This window comes from Leuciscus leuciscus (genome assembly GCF_965113295.1).
Source record: "Leuciscus leuciscus genome assembly, chromosome: 14".
Taxonomy (NCBI): domain Eukaryota; kingdom Metazoa; phylum Chordata; class Actinopteri; order Cypriniformes; family Leuciscidae; genus Leuciscus; species Leuciscus leuciscus.
The window spans coordinates 25,353,692-25,375,113 of record NC_138738.1 but is presented as its reverse complement, the minus strand read 5'-3'; the positions used below and the strand labels follow the sequence as shown (position 1 = coordinate 25,375,113).

Sequence of the window (21,422 nt, the reverse complement as noted above, 5' to 3'; positions counted from 1 at the left end):
AAATATTCTCCTGCAATGTAATCTGTATGAAACTAAAGAGAAGTACAGTTTCTCCCGTCTCATCTAATTATCTGTAATTAGTTCACGCCCTCTCGCAGAGCGCGCTATTCATAAGATAATGTGCTGAGGTGATATGCAAAATAAGGTAAACACCCCCTGAAATGAGTTCACACCCACTCGCAGAGCGCGCTATTCATAAGATAATGTGCTGAGGTGATCTATGCAAAATAAGGTAAAAAGCCCCCTGAAATGCTTTAAAACCAGCTATATTCACTCACTTTCCTGCGCCGTTGGAAGATGACACACAGCCCTTCAGCTCGTCCTGGATAGTGATGAAGAGTTCACTTTTTCCTCAGAAGAAGAACAGGACTCTGACAACGAACGTTTGTATTTTTGAAGAGCGACTTGATCCAGCCGTGGATATTTCGGATGAGTAAGTCTTTTTAAATTTACTTGCATTAGTTGACAAGCTATTTTGTATAAACGTAGGCTACATATTTTACTGGTTGGACCATTTCCATACTTGTCATTCAGAGTAATTATATTTAAATTGTCTAGGCTATGCTTTATAAAGTAGGAGAGAGGCTTCATGCAGTCTGTTTTCTTTCGTTTTTAATAGTTTTGTTTAAAATAACACATTTCGAGCTTTCTATATATTTCTCTGGTATTTTAGGCAAAGCTTATGAGTTTGGGTTCATTTATGAGGCCTCCAGTTCCTGCTATTTTTAATTCTTATGTTTTAAATACAGGCATTTGGTTGATGAAACAACTATTAAAATTAAGATACAATTAATACAAAACGAAATTCACTTTAAAGAAAGGCTTTATACAAAAAATAAACTTAATGAAATGGTCAAAATCTTCTCTGCCCACTCCATTTGTCTCGCGATTGCGCATGATCTGACTCATGCTTTTCACTTTTCATATAATCAACATAAATGAAATAAAAATAAAAAAAGATTTTATTTAAACCTAAATATGAACTAAATTGTTTTATTTAATTTTAATGACTAGGCTACAACACGTAGGCCAATTAGCCTACAGTACAGAGAAATTAGTTGACAAGCTATTTTAAATAAACGTAGGCTACAGATTTTACTGGTTGGACCATTTCCATACTTTCCATTCAGAGTAATTTATATTTAAATGAAGAGTGCTTGCAAATATCTATTGCAAATGTGTGTATGTGCTGAAATGTGTAAATATGCCCAGCTGATGAATTGCAAATGTGTTAATGTTTGCGTTGTGCTATCTCCGTAATGGCCCATTACACACAATATATGCCTACAGCACGTGTCTACAATTATTTGCATCAGTTATTCATATAGACTAATGGTAATATACTTTGAAATATTTATGTTATAATAGTTTTCAACTTTTTTTAAAACAGGAATGCTGCATCTCCTTCATCTGCAACTCGGAGGGCGCGCAGCAACACAGTTGAACGTCAGAAAGAGTAAGTACATATTTACCAATGTTTGTGCAATTTTGTTTATATACTTATTACAATATGAGCCTGTATGAGTTTATTTATTTTTGGAGGTTGGTTGATAATGTTACATATTTTTTCTTTGTGCTATCTTATCAGCATGCTAATGCCCATCAGTTGTGCATGTGCTGGCATAGTACTTTGTTCAACCTTTATTAATATTAATATTATTATTTTTATAGGAATGTGGTAGCATCACTCTCACCCTCACCTGCAACTCGCACTGGGAGGGCACGTGACAGGTGTCGTTCAGTTTTGAGAACAACTGAAAAGTAAGTACACTTATTCCCTTTCTTTCAGATATTAGTATAATTCTGTTTACATATTCTGGTTTTACATAGTCCATACAAACATTATGTGTCTGTATGGCTTTGCATCTGGCCAATGTTACTTATAATGATTGAAATGCAGTTGTTATATTTTGTGTAATAAACATGCTCACAGTTGTTTGTTTGTTTTACAGCTATAAAGGTGATGGTGATCATCAGACACCTGTTGCAAAGAGGGCCAAGACAAACATTCAGACAAGCAACAAGCAGTCTACTCTGTCATGGAAAACAGAGACTGACATTGATATGGTTCCACAGACTCTGAGATTCCTGCCTGCACGGGAACCTGGACCACAGCTGAGTTTAAAACATTGCAAATTTAAAACATTTAGTTCCTCCTCATAGAGGAATTACAATAAAACAGTGAAAAACAAAACCTTTGAATCTCCTCTACTTTGTTCAGGCTGCCTCTCTTGATGGCCCATTAGTCATTGGGGGAGTGTCTATGTCACACCCCTGGTCTGAATCTCATTAATATTGATGAGCGATTACCCCTCCCACGCATAAACCTCTTCTGACAAAAAAAAACTGTTTTACAATGTTTAAATCAATGTATTGTTTTAAGAGAACGATCAGGCAGGATGAATTTCACATCATTTTGAAGCCAGAACTAGAAACGACAACATATATTAGTCAAGAGTCTTGTGGGCACATATTTAGAATGTGTTTTGTGTTCTTAAAAAAAGAAAGTTGCTGAAATTTTTATAAATAACCACGCATAAACATTATTCTCTTAAAAATACAAAGATTTACAAGCATGTTGATCAGATATTATGCTAGCCCTGTTTGTGTTATATAGAGTGAATTTACACTTTTGCCATTAACATGTTTATAAATAACTGAAAAAAAAACAAATGTCAGAGCATGTCAGAACACCTCCAGGGCCCCAAAAACACCTCAGACCTCAGAGGGTTAATGTGTGTGTGTGTGTGTGTGTGTGTGTGTTTGTGTAACCGCCTAGAACACCATAGCAACCACTGAGAACACCCTAGCAACCGCCTAGCAACCACCCAGAACACCCTAGCAACCACCCAAAATACCTTTGCAACCACCTAGCAACCACCCAGGACACCATAGCAACCAGCCAGAACACCCTAGCAACCACCCAGAATACCCTAGCAACCACCCAGAATACCCTAGCAACCACTCAGAACACCCTAGCAACTGCCTAACAACCACCCAGAAAACCTTAACAACCACCCAAAATACCTTAGAACACCCAAGCAACACCATACCAACCACTCAGAACACCCTAGCAACTGCCTAACAACCACCCAGAACACCCTAGCAACCACCCAAAATACATTAGAACACCCTAGCAACACCATAGCAACCATTCAGAACACCCTAGCAACTGCCTAACAACCACCCAGAACACCCTAGCAACCACCCAAAATACATTAGAACACCCTAGCAACACCATAGCAACCATTCAGAACACCCTAGCAACTGCCTAACAACCACCCAGAACACCCTAGCAACCACCACAAATACCTTAGAACACCCTAGCAACACCATAGCAACCACCCAAAATACCTTAGAACACCCTAGCAACACCATAGCAACCACCCAGAACACCCTAGCAACCACCCAAAATACCTTAGAACGCCATAGCAACCACTCAGAACACCCTAGCAACCACCCAAAATACCTTAGAAAACCCTAGTAACACCATAGCAACCATTCAGAACACCCTAGCAACCACCCAAAATACCTTAGGACACCCTAGCAACACCATAGCAACCACTCAGAACACCCTAGAAACTGCCTAACAACCACCCAGAACACCCTAGCAACCACCCAAAATACCTTAGAATACCCTAGCATTGCAACCACTCAGAACACCGTAGCAACTGCCTAAAAACCACCGAGAACACCCTAGCAACCACCCAAAATACCTTAGAACACCCTAGCAACACCATAGCAACCACTCAGAACACCCTAGCAACCACCCAAAATACCTTAGGACACACTAGCAACACCATAGCAACCACTCAGAACACCCTATCAACTGCCTAACAACCACCCAGGACACCCTAGCTACCAGCCAAAGTACCTTAGAACACCCTAGCAACACCATAGAAACCACTCAGAACACCCTAGCAACTGCCTAACAAACACCCAGAACACCCTAGCAACCACCCAAAATACCTTAGGACACCCTAGCAACACCATAGCAACCAACCAGAACACCCTAGCAACCACCCAAAACACCCTAGCAACCACCCAAAATATCCTAGCAACCGCCTAGCAACCACCCAGAATACCCTAGCAACCGCCCAAAACACCCTAGCAACCACCCAGAACACCCTAGCAACCACCCAGAACACCCTAGCAACCACCCAAAAGACCCTAGCAACCACCCAAAAGACCCTAGCAACCACCCAAAATACCCTAGTAACCGCCTAGCAACCACCCAAAAGACCCTAGCAACCACCCAGAATACCATAGCAACCACCCAGAACACCCTAGCAACCACCTAGCAACCACCCAAAATACCCTAGCAACCACCCAAAATACCCTAGCAACCCCATAGCAACCACACAAAACATCCTAGTAACCACCCAAAACACCCTAGCAACCACCCAAAACACCCTAGCAACCGCCTAGCAACCACCCAGAACACCTTAGCAACCACCCAAAACACCCTAGCAACCACCCAAAATATCCTAGCAACCGCCTAGCAACCACCCAGAATACCCTAGCAATGTACCTTTTCTAACTGATCGGACTTACGGTTTTCCTAAAAATGACGATCAAAACTAGATAAAAAATTCAAATCTAAACACCTTGAAGACTAAACCAAACTGCCGTTCTATATACTATATGAGCCATTGAGACTCATTTAAACTAATAAACTCATCTATCTATCTACTTCAAACTACTTTAAACTTTAAACTACTTTAAACTTCAAACTAAATTAAACTTCAAACTAATTTAAACTTCAAACTACTAAATTTACTTCATTTAACTTATAAACTCTAACCTCATACACTTATGAACTAATTAACTTATAAACTCATGAATTCATAGACTTATGAACTCTTAAACTCATAAATTAATAAGCTCTGAACTCTTAAACTCATTTAAACTTATAAACTCTAAACTCAAAAACTCGTACTTATAAACTCATCAATTTATACACTTATAAACTCTAAATTCATAAACTCTGAGTAAACTTCAAACTACTTTAAACTTCTTAAGTTTAAAGCTTCCAGCTCCCAAGCAACTCCATAGCAACCAAACTTGAGTACCCTAGCAACCGTTTAGCAAGACCTATATCTCTGTATCAGAACATCGTATAGAGATGAGGTTTGGCTCTTTTGACTCATGCTAGCAAACAGCACTTTCAACATGCTACACATGCTAGCAGTGAATAGCTACATGCTAATAGTGATTAGTTAAGTAAGAACTCTATAAAAACTCCATAGTAACCATCTGTGACAACTACCAACCACCTAGTAACACCATATCAACCGCCCTGAATACCATAGCAACCACCCAGAACACCCAGGCAACCACCCAGAACACCCTAGCAACCACCCAAAATACCCTAGCAACCGCCCAAAAGACCCTAGCAACCACCCAAAACACCCTAGCAACCACCCAAAAGACCTTAGTAACCACCCAAAACACCCTAGCAACCGCCTAGCAACCACCCAAAAGACCCTAGCAACCACCCAAATTACCCTAGCAACACCATAGCAACCACACTAAACATCCTAGTAACCACCCATAACACCCTAGCAACCGCCTAGCAACCACCCAGAACACCCTAGCAGCCACCCAAAACACCCTAGCAACCGCCTAGCAACCACCCAAAAGACCCTAGCAATCACCCAAAATATCCTAGCAACCACCCAAAACACCCTAGCAACCACCCAAAAGACCCTAGCAACCACCCAAAATACCCTAGCAACACCATAGCAACCACCCAGGACCCTCTAGTAACCACCCAAAATACCCTAGCAACACCCTAGCAACCACCCAAAACATCCTAGTAACCACCCATAACACCCTAGCAACCGCCTAGCAACCACCCAGAACGCCCTAGCAACCACCCAAAACACCCTAGCAACTGCCTAGCAACCACCCAGAAGACCCTAGCAACCACCCAAAATATCCTAGCAACCACCCAAAACACCCGCCTAGCAATCACCCAAAATACCCTAGCAACACCATAGCAACCACCCAGAACACTCTAGTAACCACCCAAAATAAACTAGCAACAGCCTAGCAACCACCCATAACACCCTAGCAACCGACTAGCAACCACCCAGAACACCCTAGCAACCACCAAAATACCCTAGCAACCACCCAAAAGACCCTAGCAACCGCCTAGCAACCACCCAAAATGCCCTAGCAACACCATAGCAACCACCCAGAACACTCTTGTAACCACCCAAAATACCCTAGCAACACCCTAGCAACCACCCATAACCACCTAGCAACCACCTAGCAACCACCCAAAATACCCTAGCAACTGCCTAGCAACCACCCAGAATACCTTAGCAAGCACCTAGGAATCACCCAGGACACTTTAGCAACCCACTAGAAACACCCTAGCAACTTTTTAACTTTAAACTACTTCAAACTACTTTAAACTTCAAACTAATTTAAACTTCAAACTACTTTAAACTAATTTAAACTTCAAATTGTCCAGATTGTCCCTGGCAATCAGTGCTTGACTCTTCCTGTAGCGACCAGCAGCAGGTGTGTTTGTTTGTCTGCGTTTTGTTTGTCAGAAGTGCTGAAATAAGTTTCCTGTTTTGATCCGTTGTTTGATGAAAATGGACTAGATACGATTGTTCATTCAAACAGTCGCCATGGAGATATACTACGCTGTCATCTTATGGACTTTATGGATTTATTATGTCCAAGGCGAACGCAGCCAGCAACGTGAGCCGGTAAGGACATACTCTCGGGAATGTTTGATGCGATGGGACAATCCGTGCATGGGAAATATATACTTGGACCCGCTTGTATCTGAAGACATTCTAGCTGAGATTTCTAGGCGCAGGTCTCCTGGAAATGATCGCAAAAACTCTCGGAAAGAGAGGAAGCGAGGAAGGAGAGGTGGCGTCCGACTTCGGTTAAAACGACAAAAAATACGGCGTATTCCGCTTCCTTCAATAATACTCGCAAATGCTCAATCGCTCAGAAACAAGATTGATGAGCTTCAAGCAAATTCGAACTATTTACAGGAATACAGGAATGCCTGTATTATGGCCTTCAGTGAGACGTGGCTGTCGTCTAAAGACACCGACACGGATTTATCGATCAGCGGTTTTGGGGCGCCTGTCAGGTTGGATAGAGACGCAGAAGCCACGGGGAAATCTCAGGGTGGTGGTGTGTGTGTATACATAAACCAGCGGTGGTGTAGCAACATCACCGTTAGGGAAAAGATATGCACTCCTGACATCGAACTGCTTTCCATCTCCGTTCGTCCGTTCTATCTCCCGAGAGAATTTCCCCAGATATTTGTGACTGTAATATATATACACCCTAAAGCAAACACACAAACTGCTGCTGATACTATTCACAAAGTGACTCAAAGACTTCAATCTCTTTCCCCGGATGCCCCGTGTCTGCTTATGGGGGATTTTAATAACTGCAAACTGAGTAAAACCCTCAATTTTTATCAATACGTTACATGTCCAACGAGGAGAAATAAGACTTTGGACAAATGTTATGGTTCAATTAAGGAGGCTTATAAAGCCTCCCCTCTGGCTCCCATAGGATCCTCAGATCACTGTACTATCAATCTCATCCCGGTGTACAGACCTATGCTTAAAAGGGGGGAAGTTAAAACTAGAGAGATTGAGACTTGGGAGGATGAGTCTGTTCTGAAATTACAAGGTTGTTTTGATTGCACCGATTGGTCTGTCTTAATTGACTCGGCTTCGGATATTGATGAGCTTGTTGACACTGTATGTTGTTATATTTCTTTTTGTGTGGATTCTATTATTCCCAAAAGTTATGTTAAAGTGTATGCAAATAATAAGCCATGGGTCACTAGCTCACTGAAACAAGTGTTAATGAAAAAACATAGGGCTTTTCATAAGGGGGATGAGCGTGAAATTAGGGAGGCAACTAAGGAGGTCAGAGCAGAAACCAAGAAGGCTAAATTGCAATATAAAATTAAGATAGAGGAAAGACTGGGCAGTAACAACTTGAAGGTAGCATGGGATGGTGTGAAAAGAATGATAGGTTTGCAAAAAACCCATAATAAATCAGTTCAATTGCCAATGTATAAAAATGATAGCGAGTTATCTGAAGCTTTGAACATCTTTTTTTCACGTTTTGATATTCATGACTTTTCAGACAAACTAAAGAAATTAACTGAGGAACAGGCTCAGGGAGAATCCATACCTTTCTCAATTACAAAGGAGGAGGTTAGGTCTGTATTTAAGAGAATTAAGGTAAATAAGAGTCCAGGGCCAGATGGAATTACTGGGAGATTGCTGAAGTGCTGTTCAGAGCAGCTCTGTGGGGTGTTTGCTGACATTTTTGAGATGTCCTGGGAACAGGGAAGGGTCCCAATGGCTTGGAAGGAGTCTATCATAGTTCCAGTGGCAAAGGGCTACTCTGCAAGCACATTAAATGACTTCAGACCAGTGGCATTGACCTCATTGGTCATAAAGTCATTTGAAAGGATTGTAAAGCGGCTTCTGCTGTCCAGGGTGGGTGGGGCCCTGGACCCCAGGCAATTTGCATACAGGACTAGCAGGGGGGTAGAGGATGCCCAGATTACACTTTTAGATCTCCTTTATAGACATTTTGAGGGTCCTGGTGCACACGCCAGGCTCTTGTTTTTGGATTTTTCTTCTGCTTTTAATACTATCCAGCCACATGTTTTAGTTAGTAAATTATTATCAGAATTTAATATTGAGAGTAATCTTGTGAGCTGGATTATGGATTTTTTAACAAACAGAACACAGCGAGTTAAGGTGAATGGTTGTCTCTCTGAAAGGCGTGTCTCTTCCACTGGCTCCCCGCAGGGTTGTGTACTTTCACCTCTACTATACATCCTCTACACTAACGATTGTAGGAGTCAGTATAGTAATAGACACATCCTGAAATATGCTGATGATACAGTTATTGTCAGTTTACTGCAGAAACATGAATCTCAGCATGGGCCGGTGGTCGACGAGTTTGTCAGTTGGTGCGACAGGTCTTTTCTTCAGCTTAACACCTCTAAAACCAAGGATATGCTCATAGATTTTAGAAGAAAACAACCTGGTTCTCCTCCACCCACCTATATAAAAGGAATCAGCATAGAGGTGGTAGAGCAGTATAAATATCTGGGTACTGTGATAGACAGTAAACTCAAATTTGACATAAATACAGAGATGATCTGCAAAAAGGGACAACAACGATTGTACTTTCTAAGGAAGCTTAACTCTTTTAATGTTGATACGGTTATTCTGTCTTTATTTTATAAATCTTTTATTGAATCTGTCCTTACTTTTGCTTTTATTGCCTGGTATGGGGGCATCAGCCTGAGGGAGAAAAATAACCTCAGCCACATTGTGAAGGTGGCTGGGAAGATAATAGGCTGTCCACAGGTTTCCTTGACAAATATTTATGAGAGGCAGGTTATGAGGAAAGCAGATGCCATATTGGACTGTGTAAATCACCCCCTTCATTGTTCTTTTGAGGTCCTCCCCTCAGGCCGGAGATTCAGAATCCCTTGTTTTAAGTCCAATAGGACAAAGAACTCTTTTATACCTAGTGCAATTCGGTTGCTAAATTTGCACAATTCTTTGACCTAGATGAGTAGTAGAGTAACAGTTTTTAATTAGTAGTTTGTGTTGTTTATTCGTATGTGTATGTGGTGTTTACTTGTTGTGTTACCTGTATGTTTACCTCGCTGTAAGACAAGTTTCCCTTAGGGGACAATAAACTGAAACTAACTAACTAACTAACTAAGAATTAAACATTCAAACGTAGCCTAAGCCTGGTTACACTTAAGGTCTGTGATATTAGTCTGATTTTATTTTAGATTTCGGCTTCCAAAGATTATAAAAAATTATATATTGAGGTAAAACCATTAAAAACTATAGCCGCATTCTATCTAGTGCAACTTCTTCCCTTCGCAGCATTACACTGTCATTTCTCCCTAAAACTCAAACCTAACGACAGAATCAGCACGATCGGTGATTGTTGTAAAATGCAGTCTAGTTACTGTTGCTAACTTGCGGGACGCGTTAAATAATTAAAAGAGCTATTAAAAGCACAAAAATCTGCATAAGAGATGTTCGCAAGGCGGCGCGCGCTCCGAAACCGAGACAAGCAAATTATAGCCTACTTTGGGTTTCATGTGCGCGTCTAAACGATCAAATGTACACAAAAGTATGTCAAAATGACCGGCTTGGAGATTCACTAAAAACAGTTTATGTCTTAAATGGACGTAGTTATCGAAATAGTTGGGAGAATATGATGCATCAGACGTAGCAGATCTGCACTCGGTCTTAAAGGGGCAGCAGTCTAGTAAACATGCGGACGATTGCGCCATTGCTGCGAATCAAACAACAAGAGAAAAATTACTACAAAGCTCTTGAAAGAATAACTTCAGCTTTATTAAGCATTAATTTATTTATGAAAAATTACGCAGTGTTATTTTTCATTTGATTACTTTATTAGATTTCTTTTTAGGCCATACCTGAAGAGTAATGTTAGTAGACCTTACTGAAATTAAAGCACTGTGTAGGCCTATATAATGTGTATCTTTGTTTAATTGTTTATCTTTTTTTTAATCTATTGTTTATCTTTGTTTAATATTTTTATATATATATATATATATATATATATATATATAAAACAAAAAGAACCGATAAGAATACAGTTAAAGTACCGGATCGATAAGCAGTATCGGTAAGAGTAGGAATACCGTTAAAACCCTTTACTCCCCGGTCAATGCTCCAGACATGGAGCTACTTCAGCCACCATTCTCCCCAGTCCCTGGTAAGATGCCAAGCCCTGGTCCTTCGTCGGAGATGGCATCCGACTCAGAGACGGAGGTAGAGCCTACCGCGTCTGAGCTAGAGACTCAAAATAGTTTGTTTGGCAGCTCAGTGAAACACTTTAAACATTTTTTATTTAAAAAAAAAGATTTTTATTTTTATATAGGCTACAGTAAAATTGTGCTTCAAATAAAAAAAGTATTTACCTACACCTTATTCTTGTTTAAAATCATTTACATAATATGAATGTATATAGAGCGTGATAAAAAGGTGACCTTGAATTTGTGGCGTTAAAGGTGACGCAAGCTGAGGAAAAATTTGGGTGCACCCAAATTTTGTGCTGGTGCACCTAAATAAAAAAGTTAGGCGCACCAGTGCAACCAAGGCAAAAAGTTAGTCTGGAGCCCTGGTGACAACTACCAACCACCTAGTAACACCATATCAACCGCCCTGAATACCTTAGCAACACCATAGCAACCACCCAGAACACCCTAGCAACCACCCAGAATACCTTAGCAACCGCCTAGCAACACCATAGCAACCACCCAGAACACCCTAGCAACCGCCTAGCAACCACCCAGAACACCCTAGCAACACCATAGCAACCACCCAGAACACCCTAGCAACCACCCAAAACACCCTAGCAACCACCCAGAATACCCTAGCAACAGCATAGAAACCACCCAGAACACCCTAGCAACCGCCTAGCAACACCATAGCAACCACCCAGAACACCCTAACAACCATCTAGTAACACCCTAGCAACCACCCAGAACACCCTAGCAACCACCCAAAATACCCTAGCAACCGCCTAGCAACCACCCAAAATACCCTAGCAACCACTGAAAATATCCTAGCAACCGCCTAGCAACCACCCAGAATACCCTAGCAACCACCCAAAACAGCCTAGCAACCACCCAGAACACCCTAGCAACCACCCAGAATACCATAGCAACCGCCTAGCAACACCATAGCAACCACCCAGAACAGCCTAGCAACCGCCTAGCAGCCGCCTAGAAACACCCTAGCAACCACCTAAAATACCTTAGCAACCGCTTAGCAACCACCCAGAAAACCCTAGCAACCGCCTAGCAACCACCCAAAAGACCCTAGCAACCACCCAAAATACCCTAGCAACCACCTTGCAACCACCCAGAATACCTTAGCAACCGCCTAGCAACACCATAGCAACCACCCAGAACACCCTAGCAACCGCCTAGCAACCACCCAGAATATCCTAGCAACTTTCTCTTGCTCTCTTTTTCTTTCTTTCTCGCTCTCTTTTTCTATCTTTCTTTCTCGCTCTCTTTTTCTTTCTCGCTCTCTTTTTCTTTCTCTCTTTCTTTCTTTCTTTCTTTCTTTCTTTCTTTCTTTCTTTCTTTCTTTCTTTCTAACTCCAAACTAAATTCAAATTTTGACAGTTGGAGAGGCTCATTAGACTCCATCAGCTGCCATTCTATGTACTATTTCTAATCCATCGAGACTCATTTTCCTAATATTTCTAATCTATCTATCTCATAACAACCACCACCCAGAACACAATGGCAATCACCTAGCAACCACCCAGAACAATTATTTGATCATTTGATCGTTTTTCATGTGACGGCAACAAAATATTGAAAGACAAAATCAAGTAACATTTACATTACATTTAGTCATTTAGCAGACGCCTTTGTCCAAAGCGACTTACAAATTAGGACAAAATTCAGCGAGTCGTAATAATGAGTCTTTATTAATTAATAATAAAGTAATAATGTAATACTTCAAACTACTTTAAACTTCTCGTCCAAACTTTTCCAAGCCAACTTAAAGTTTGTCTCGACGAACTTTCGCATCTAGTTAAGTTGTCTTGGAAAAGCCAACATATTGATATTGTATTTAAGCTTTTTATTAAGTTGGCTTGAGAGAGCCAACATACTGAAATCCTATTTAAACTTAAGTTGGCTTGGAAAAGCCAACATACTGATATTGTACTTAAAGGGGAAATGAAGCAGTCAATCAAGTTTACATGATTTACAAATGGATTTCCACCATAATCAACAATTATATAAGAAACATGACAAATGTAAACATATAAAAGAAAAATCCGTTATATATTTCGCGGACAGGGCGCCACCATTGTGCAGTATTCTAACATGTGACGTCACGGGGTTGGTTGGCTTTAACCCTCTGAGGTCGAGAAACGCGCCGACGCGTTTTGCTGGATTTTTTTCACATAGCAGCAACATAAACTTAAATTACTCCGTCATTTATGGTTACAGAAAAAAGAAATATAAAAAAATAATCTGTGATATTTCTACTTTTGTATGTGTCCACTTACAATCAAATCAAAACATTGTGCTTTTGTAAAATAAAGAAAATAAACAGGGTGTGCGTTCTGCCTCTCCGTCGCGGTGAACTTTTTTTTCTTGAGCACGTCTATAAACTGAAACAAAACTCAGCGAATACTTCTCACACATTTATGAGCCATATACTTTTATACACATTTAAGTGTGTACTTTTAAATGATCGGATTCAAACTGAAAACAAATATTCTCTGTTGAAGTAATTTGTATAAAACCAACAGGATGTCCAGCTTCTCAAACGCTTGCTAATTACTTTTTAATTCGACACGCCCACTCGCGCAAAAGAGATTCACATGCAAATCTCCACATGGAACGCGAACGCCCTCGTTACCTCAAACACAAAACACCAAAACACTTCACAAGTCTCTGCTTTTCGTCGAGTTTGGAAGACACGTCTGAGCTTATATTGGATTTACCTCAGAAGAAGAAGAACGCGATTTGAAGACAAGAAAGATGTAAGGTAAGAAATTCTTACTTATTAGTTTATGGTAGCCTATTGTTGCATAAACTTCACATTGCAGTTGAACTGTTGCTAGATATGGTGAATATTATACTATTTAGACCCGTGTTTCCTGTTAAATACTGTTTGTGGATATCTGCTCAAACATAGATGTGTATAACCATAATGTTTAATATTTTGGAGCGCGATGGCGTTTGAATGTATCATATTTTGGAGCGCGCTGTGGGTTTGAGTATCATATTTTGGAGCGCGCTGTGGGTTTGAATGTATCATATTTTGGAGCGCGATTGCGTTTGAAAGGAAAAATGCACCAAACATTAGGCTTTATGTTTTTACTATTATCTCATTTCATATCATCATAACGAATGGAAACATTTGAAGTAACATGATAATCAATATATTTTTCTCTAGCGTAGTTGTTCTTGAAATCTTTTGGAAGATTTAATTTATTGTTATTATTATTTTATGCAGCACTGCATAGCCTATGCCTACAAGGCACAACAAACCTGGTGTTCATTATATATTGTTGGAAACGTGTGTGTGTGTGTGTGTATTCTGTGAATTTTAAAAAGAAATTTTAACCAGAAAAATCTAAAATCTATTCCCAAAATCGTGCAGCCCTATAGTTTCTCTTGATATCAGTATGTTCACAGTTTTTTCTTTTTTTTTTTCTTTCAGGGACCAGATGCAACTGAGTCCTGCTGACTTCAACATTCACATGAGTCTCTGTACATGAACATGGTAAAGTGAAAATCAAACACCTTGGAAATTAAAGGTATGTACAATGTTTTTAGGAATGGCACAAAGGTCTCTGTCTTTGGATCATTGTTTTCAATGTGCTCTTTTGTCATTTGTATTTTTGGATTGTGTTGTGTTGTAAATAAATCCAAACAATCTAAAAGCCATTCTTTTTAAAATCTCCTCATTCTTTGTGCAAGGTTGCTCTGAATGACAGGGCCTGATCGCTCCTAATAGGGCAGTTAGGGGAGTGTCTTTGTCTTTCTCAGGTGTAAAAAGCTTACATATGCATGAGATGATCACGCCTCTTCGCATATGGCTTTGTCACACAAAACACGTCTTAGAAATTTTAAATCAATATATTGTCTTATCTGAATGAGCAGTCAGGGTGATTTTCAGATAGTTTTGGAGCAAATATTCTAGGCTATGTCATACAATTTTCAAAAGTCTTGTGAAGAAATAATCAGTATGGGTTTCATGGCCTTATTTCAGTGAGAATTTTTTTTTGTATTTTCACAAACCACGCATAAATGTCATTATCTCAAAACTACAAACTTTTACATACATGCTGCTGATATATTATTGTAGCAGAGTTTGTGCTGAATACAGTGTAATTAGACTTTAGCCATGAAAATATCACTAGTAACAGAAAAAAACACAAATGTCAGAGCATGTCAGAACACCTCCAGCGCCCAGAAAACAGCTCAGACCTCAGAGGGTTAAAGGCTCTGGGCTGAGTTCAGTAAAACGCAGTGAAAGACATAAAACTTAACATTAAACTACGCATAAAAAGCATTCATCTGCTATCATATTATCATGTCAAACCTCTCATACATGTTTGCATCACACTGGCTCGTTAACCAGATGCATGTGCTGGTCGAACCACCGAACAACTAACGTTAGGTACAGTCATTGTTAGCTAACAGCTGTAAGCATGAACTAGCTAAATAACGCTAACTTAGTGTTTAGCTAGTGAAGTTTATTAGTACCAGACAAAAAGACGACGTCTAACGTTATGTTAACAAACTGCACATGCACACTGTAGATGTTTGTGAAATAATTTTTTATTCAATAATGTTTAACATTTTACAGACATGTAATACTAACATACAGATCTGTATTATGCTATTGTTTTTGATAGTGTTATATATTTCTTACAGATAATCACGATGATCATTGCGTTTGTCTTACCGAATGTGGTATCTTCCTGTCAGCAATTACAGTTTTTCTATAAGCTTTTTTTTTTATTAATGCCGACAGTAAAATGTTGCCAGATATTGCTACGAAAAACAAGCAACAATTTTTATTTTATTTTTATAACAATCCGAAATAAGTTCAAAGCTTGTGTTTTGGAAATAAGATGAATATATCACGAACCCTAACATGCAACTTTCCACTTTAATAACTTCCTAAAGTGTGACATTAAATCAGAAAAACAAGTCCAGAAGACTACTGCCACCTTTCCATTAGATGGATCTGGCAACACTGGATCGCACCCGCGTCCTCACAACGCGCTCTCAAGCCCCGTTCACTGCACTAGATTCTCGCAGCAAAATGAATTGCAAACACTCATATGAGGTGGTTTAAACGGCTAATTAATCATTCAGAGAGCTTGAAATTTTATTTTTGAATGTAAAAAAATTACCGAGGTCCGGACCTCGGTGACCTCATAGCTGGCTACGGCCATGTATCACCGGCTGTTCGACATAGCGACGTACCACTGCTCGGTTCCCACGTCGTATCGACTCAAATGCATAAGCAATGGGACACACGGGCTCAACAGGTCTTTCAAGTTCGTCTTCCTCCATTTCAAATCAATTGCGTATTCAGTCCGGTCCAGTAACGCTTCACTCTCTTCACTCACCAGCGGAACCAACCAACCCCGTTACGAAGGCTGTGACGTCACTCCAAAATGGCGACTCGCTAGCTAGAAATTACGAAAATAATTGTGTCATATCTGTGGTTTTAACTACTACCAGTGCCAAAACATGGACGTTTCATTTCCCCTTTAAGATTATTATTATTATTATTAAGTTGGCTTGGAAAAGCCAACATACTAATATTGTACTTAAGATTATTATTATTAGTGGTGCTTTTTTAAAGCAACACTATTGTTATTGCTCATACTTATTATACACAAAGTTTGGCGCATAACTTGCCCCGCACCGTTTGTCACAGACCCCTGATTGAGGTGTCAAATCGACCGGCTCATTGAGGAGAGGTGTGCTATGACTTTTCTAAGAGATCGGGTGTACGATGTTCGCACAGCGGGCGAAAAAGCGGGCAAAAAAGTCCCATTGACTTAACATTGGGCATTCTAAAAAAATTCAAATCCAAACCAACGTTTTCACACACACAGACACAAAGGGCCTGACACCCCTGCGTCTCTCCCTCTCTCTCTCCCTCAGAGGATTTATATTATCAAGCAACCAATAAGTAATGGCCTAAAATCTTCATAGCCACACCCTAGCAACCAGTTAAAGCACCCTAGCAACCACTAAGAGCTCCCTAGCAACCACCCTAAACCAATAAAAAAACATTTTTTTTATTTTTTTTATTTTTAAAGCAATATCACACTCGTAGCCTTGCGATATTGCTCCATGCTTGTGCCTATTCGGCCATAGGCACGAATTAAAGATTTTAAGAACTCATAGTAACCATAGTAACCAAAAACTTCATAGTAACCATCTTTGACAACTACTAACCACCTAGTAACAACATAGCAACCATAGTAACCAAAAACTTTATAGTAACCATCTTTGACAACTACTAACCACCTAGTAACACCATAGCAACTACCAAAAATACCTTAGCAACCACCCTGAACACCCTTGCAACATCTAGAAACGCTCTAGTAACCACCAAAAATACCCTAGCAACCACCCAGAACACCCTAGCAACTGCCTAGCAACCACCCAGAACACCCTAGCAACTGCCTAGCAACGCCCTAGCATCCACCCAGAATACCATAGCAACTGCCTAGCAACACCATAGCAACCAACCAGAACACCCTAGCAACCACCTAGCAACCACCAAGAATACCATAGCAACTGCCTAGCAACCACTAATAATACCCTAGCAACTGCCTCGCAACCACCCAGAACACCTTAGCAACTGCCTAGCAACCACCCAGAACACCCTAGCAACTGCCTAGCAACGCCCTAGCATCCACCGAGAATACCATAGCAACTGCATAGCAACACCATAGCAACCACCCAGAACACCCTAGCAACCACCTAGCAACGCCCTAGCAACCACCAAGAATACCCTAGCAACTGCCTAGCAACCACTAATAATACCCTAGCAACTACCCAGAACACCTTAGCAACTGCCTAGCAACACCATAGCAAACCACCCAGAACACCCTAGCAACCACCTGACAACAGCATCTTGCTAAAAACATGCTAGCAACATGCCAATCATGCTAATCAAGCTAGCATGATGCTAACAACATGTTAATAATGCTAGCATCATGCTAATCAAGCTAGCATCATGCTAATCAAGCTAGCATCATGCTAGCAACATGCTAATCATGTTAGCATCATACTAGCAACATGCTAATCAAGCTAGCATCAATACTATTTATAATTCATTGAGACTCATTTAAGCTTTCTTTCTCGCTCTCTTTTTCTTTCTTTCTCTTTCTTTCTTTCTTTCTTTCTTTCTTTCTTTCTTTCTTTCTTTCTTTCTTTCTTTCTTTCTTTCTTTTCTTTCTTTCTTTCTTCCTAACCTATCTATCTATTTATCTATCTTAAAGCAACACTATGTAACTTTTCAACCTTCATAATATATTTCCAAGATCCTTGTGATGGTACATCGACTTACAATAGGTTGAATGACACGTCTGCCATAGCCTGACAGGGTCTGTATCGCTTTTACTGGCACTATGTAACTTCGGGGTTCGGGTAGTAACCAGAGCACAAAAAGAACTACAAAATTCGACTGCTTTACGGCATATGTCACTTCCCCCACCACTTCGTCAAATTTGGACGTGAGAGGCCAACCAGCGTTTGTTTTCGGCTTTCGTGCGTATGTTTTTGTCATGGGGGTTGTTTACACCTGGCCACTTAATGCGTTTTCTCAGATTGGATAGCTATCCGATCGTGAAAAGTCCAGGTTTAAATGCCCTCCGAAACGCATTTGAGACGGATTTGAATCCGACCGCTCAAACCACTTCAGGAGGAGATCTGAGACGCATTCCAAACGAAACTGGACAAGTGTAAATGCATATGGTTGTTGAAACCACATATGTAAATTGTACTCCTCCCAAAAATGCTAAAAAACTAAATTAACCCTCTGGGGACCAAGCTGTTTTTGGGGCCCTTGAGATGTTCTGACATGCTCTGACATTTGTGCTTTTTTCAGTTATTTATAAACATGTTAATGGCAAAGGTGTAAATTCACTCTATATAGCACAAACAGGCCTACCATAATATGCGAGCAACATGTATGTAGATGTTTGTATTTTTAAGAGAATAATGTTTATGCGTGGTTATTTAAAAAAATAAAAATGAAAGTTGCTGAAATAAGACCACAAAACTCATACAAAATATGTGCCCACAAGACTTTTGACTAATGGATGTTTTCTCTTGGAGTTCTAGCTTCAAAATTATGTGAAAATAGTCTTGCTTTATCGTTCACAAAAAAAAATACATTGATTTAAATGGTGTAAAACAGGTTTTGCTTGGAAAGCCAATATGCGAGGGGGAGGAGTAGTTTACACCTTAGATTACCCAGTCCCACCCACTCTGCATAATGACTCTGCATAATTAGCCATTCATTCAGGTGTGACACTGACTGAGCCACAATGCAAGGACAAAATAGCCTATATATTTAGAAGAAGACTTATATTGACCATTTAAGATTTTGCTTACATCTATCTTGTAAATATGTTTTGCTATTTTATTAAAAAGGTTACAATTACAACAATAATTACAATTTCAGCAATATTTCTGCAAAAAAAGTACTCTTTCTTTGTAAAAAAAAAAAAAAAAAGATTATAGGCCTACATTTTATCATATGTATTCATTAGTTTGAATATAGCCAACATTGGAACATCTTAGTCTATGACTTTATTTTTGACAAAATAGTATTTTATATATATGAGCAGAAAAGCTTATTTGATGTGACAGTATATTCTACAGTAAAAACTGTACCCAAATCTAGTCAACAAAATGTTGTCTTTCATACTTCGCCTGACTGTAACGCAGTAACTGTAACTGTAAAAGCAGTTTATTCTTTCACACACAGACGCGCGATTCATATTTAGGCTAAACAGTCTTTACAAATATGTACCCTTCATTCATCTCACAGAAACGCTATTCATATTATAGAAACGCGATTCATCTTTTTGTTTACATAAGCCTACAACGTTATTCCATAACGTTATTCCACATTAACACTTGAGAAAGGATAACTTAGCCTACCTCACTCCTCAGCGGGATCTGCTCCTCATATCAGCACGGAAAATTTTCTCCATAAGGTAGGCTATATTATGCCTCTTTGTTTACAGCTGATGTGGGGGCGTTTCACAGACTGAAATGGTTCTCAGAATTTGCGTTTGAATAGCACGCGCTCTCCGGGGCGTGGTCAAATGACTTTTGAATGGCTCCTAATGAGCTCGACTGGAGTCGCTCTCTTTTTATACAGATTACAGAAGCTGATAATATTTGTTTTTTATATAAATTACTTCATTTAAAAGCTGCGATCTCAAGCTTTATGCCCGTGGGTCTGTTTGCCTGTTTGACTGAATTTTCGCGGAGTTATAGATAATTTTCGAACGCGTTTCAAATGGGAGTTTACTGACAGAGAGAAGGCAGAAATAGCATCATGTTAGTTTTTCTTTATTTGTCAAAAAGCAAAACACTTTATTTGTATTGTGAGTATACAGAAAAAAAATAGAAACTGAACAGGATCGATTGATGTATTACACGAAAATGAAAGATCAAAATTAACAGAGCATTTTGTGTTTATTTTTCATTGCTAAAAAAAAAAACGAGCAAAACGCGCGGGCGCGTTTTTGGTCCCCAGAGGGTTAAAGGAGTCATGACCTGTAATTTTCACTTTTCCACGAGACAAAATGTATGTTATGATTGCCTAACGATTATACACTGGCCGGGAAGCCGATATTTAAAAGTGAAGCGTTTGTTTACCCCTGGGTTCGTCAACCAGCCCACGTGCACGCGCACTCAAATACGTGATGTTCATTTCTGCGCCGACTTGACGTCAAGTCGGCGCAGGATATACCATATATGGACACCGCAGACCTATGCTGCAGGAAGCCCGCCCTGCCCCTCTCCCCCTCATATTCAGTCGAGCGCGATCAGATTCGAAGTACGCACTCGACCGTGAAAGATGCAGAAACGTGGTGCACACGTGAGTTGCTCTGTTGTTGACTGCCAGAATCAACATGGAAATGTTTTTTCTCTCCCAAGAATGGACCAAGCTATCAGGGACCAGTGGGTTAAATTCATTTTTTAATGACGCGGTTCCTACAACCCTTCCCACTGGCTTAGGTGTCTGTGCTAAACATTTTACAAAAATTGCGTTGCAATGATAAGATCTTTATTCACGCGATCAACAGACTGTCTGTCATCTGCTCAGTCAGTGCTCATGCTGCAACCTTTCATGTGATGGAATAGATTGAAATATAATGCTTTAAACGATACTTTTCACGATTTGTTAATCTCGATAGCTGTAGTAGTAAAAACGTAGTAAAAGTTTTCGAGAGAGTTCATGAACTTCATGTAATACTACTAGCTATTTCATATGCAAGCATGTCAGCCAATCACAGCAGTGGGCGTTTGCACTGCAGTCTCACAGCAGACACGCCCCTTAAAACAGAGCGTTCAAATCTGAGGCTGAAATCAGGCTTGGAAAAATGGCTTTTATGTATAAATTATGACAATTTTTGATGTAAAAATCATACTAACATTATAAGGGCACCCCAGGCAACATTATAAAATAATAAAACAATCCAGTTCATGACTCCTTTAAATAAAAACGTGTGAGAGCGTGTTATAGGCTATATGTTATATCCAGATATGACGACGCGCTGGAACACGTATCACCGCAGATGAGCAACTGCATCAAGCC

At 39.9% G+C, this 21,422-nt stretch overlaps 2 protein-coding genes across 10 annotated transcripts in view; one reads left to right on the top strand and one right to left on the bottom strand.

Annotated features, from left to right (window-relative positions):
* Nucleotides 1-2,194, top strand: part of LOC309474436 (uncharacterized protein) — an 88,414-nt gene extending 86,220 nt beyond the window's left edge. The window contains exons 4-5 of the mRNA XM_082137027.1: nucleotides 1,672-1,761; nucleotides 1,953-2,194. Of these exons, the coding sequence (XP_081993153.1) occupies nucleotides 1,672-1,761; nucleotides 1,953-2,163 (301 nt within the window). The 3' untranslated portion in view covers nucleotides 2,164-2,194. The remainder of the gene's footprint in view (nucleotides 1-1,671; nucleotides 1,762-1,952) is intronic.
* Nucleotides 1-21,422, bottom strand: part of LOC309474319 (centrosomal protein of 95 kDa-like) — a 306,785-nt gene that overhangs the window by 103,512 nt on the left and 181,851 nt on the right. The gene's annotated exons all lie outside the window — the stretch shown is intronic.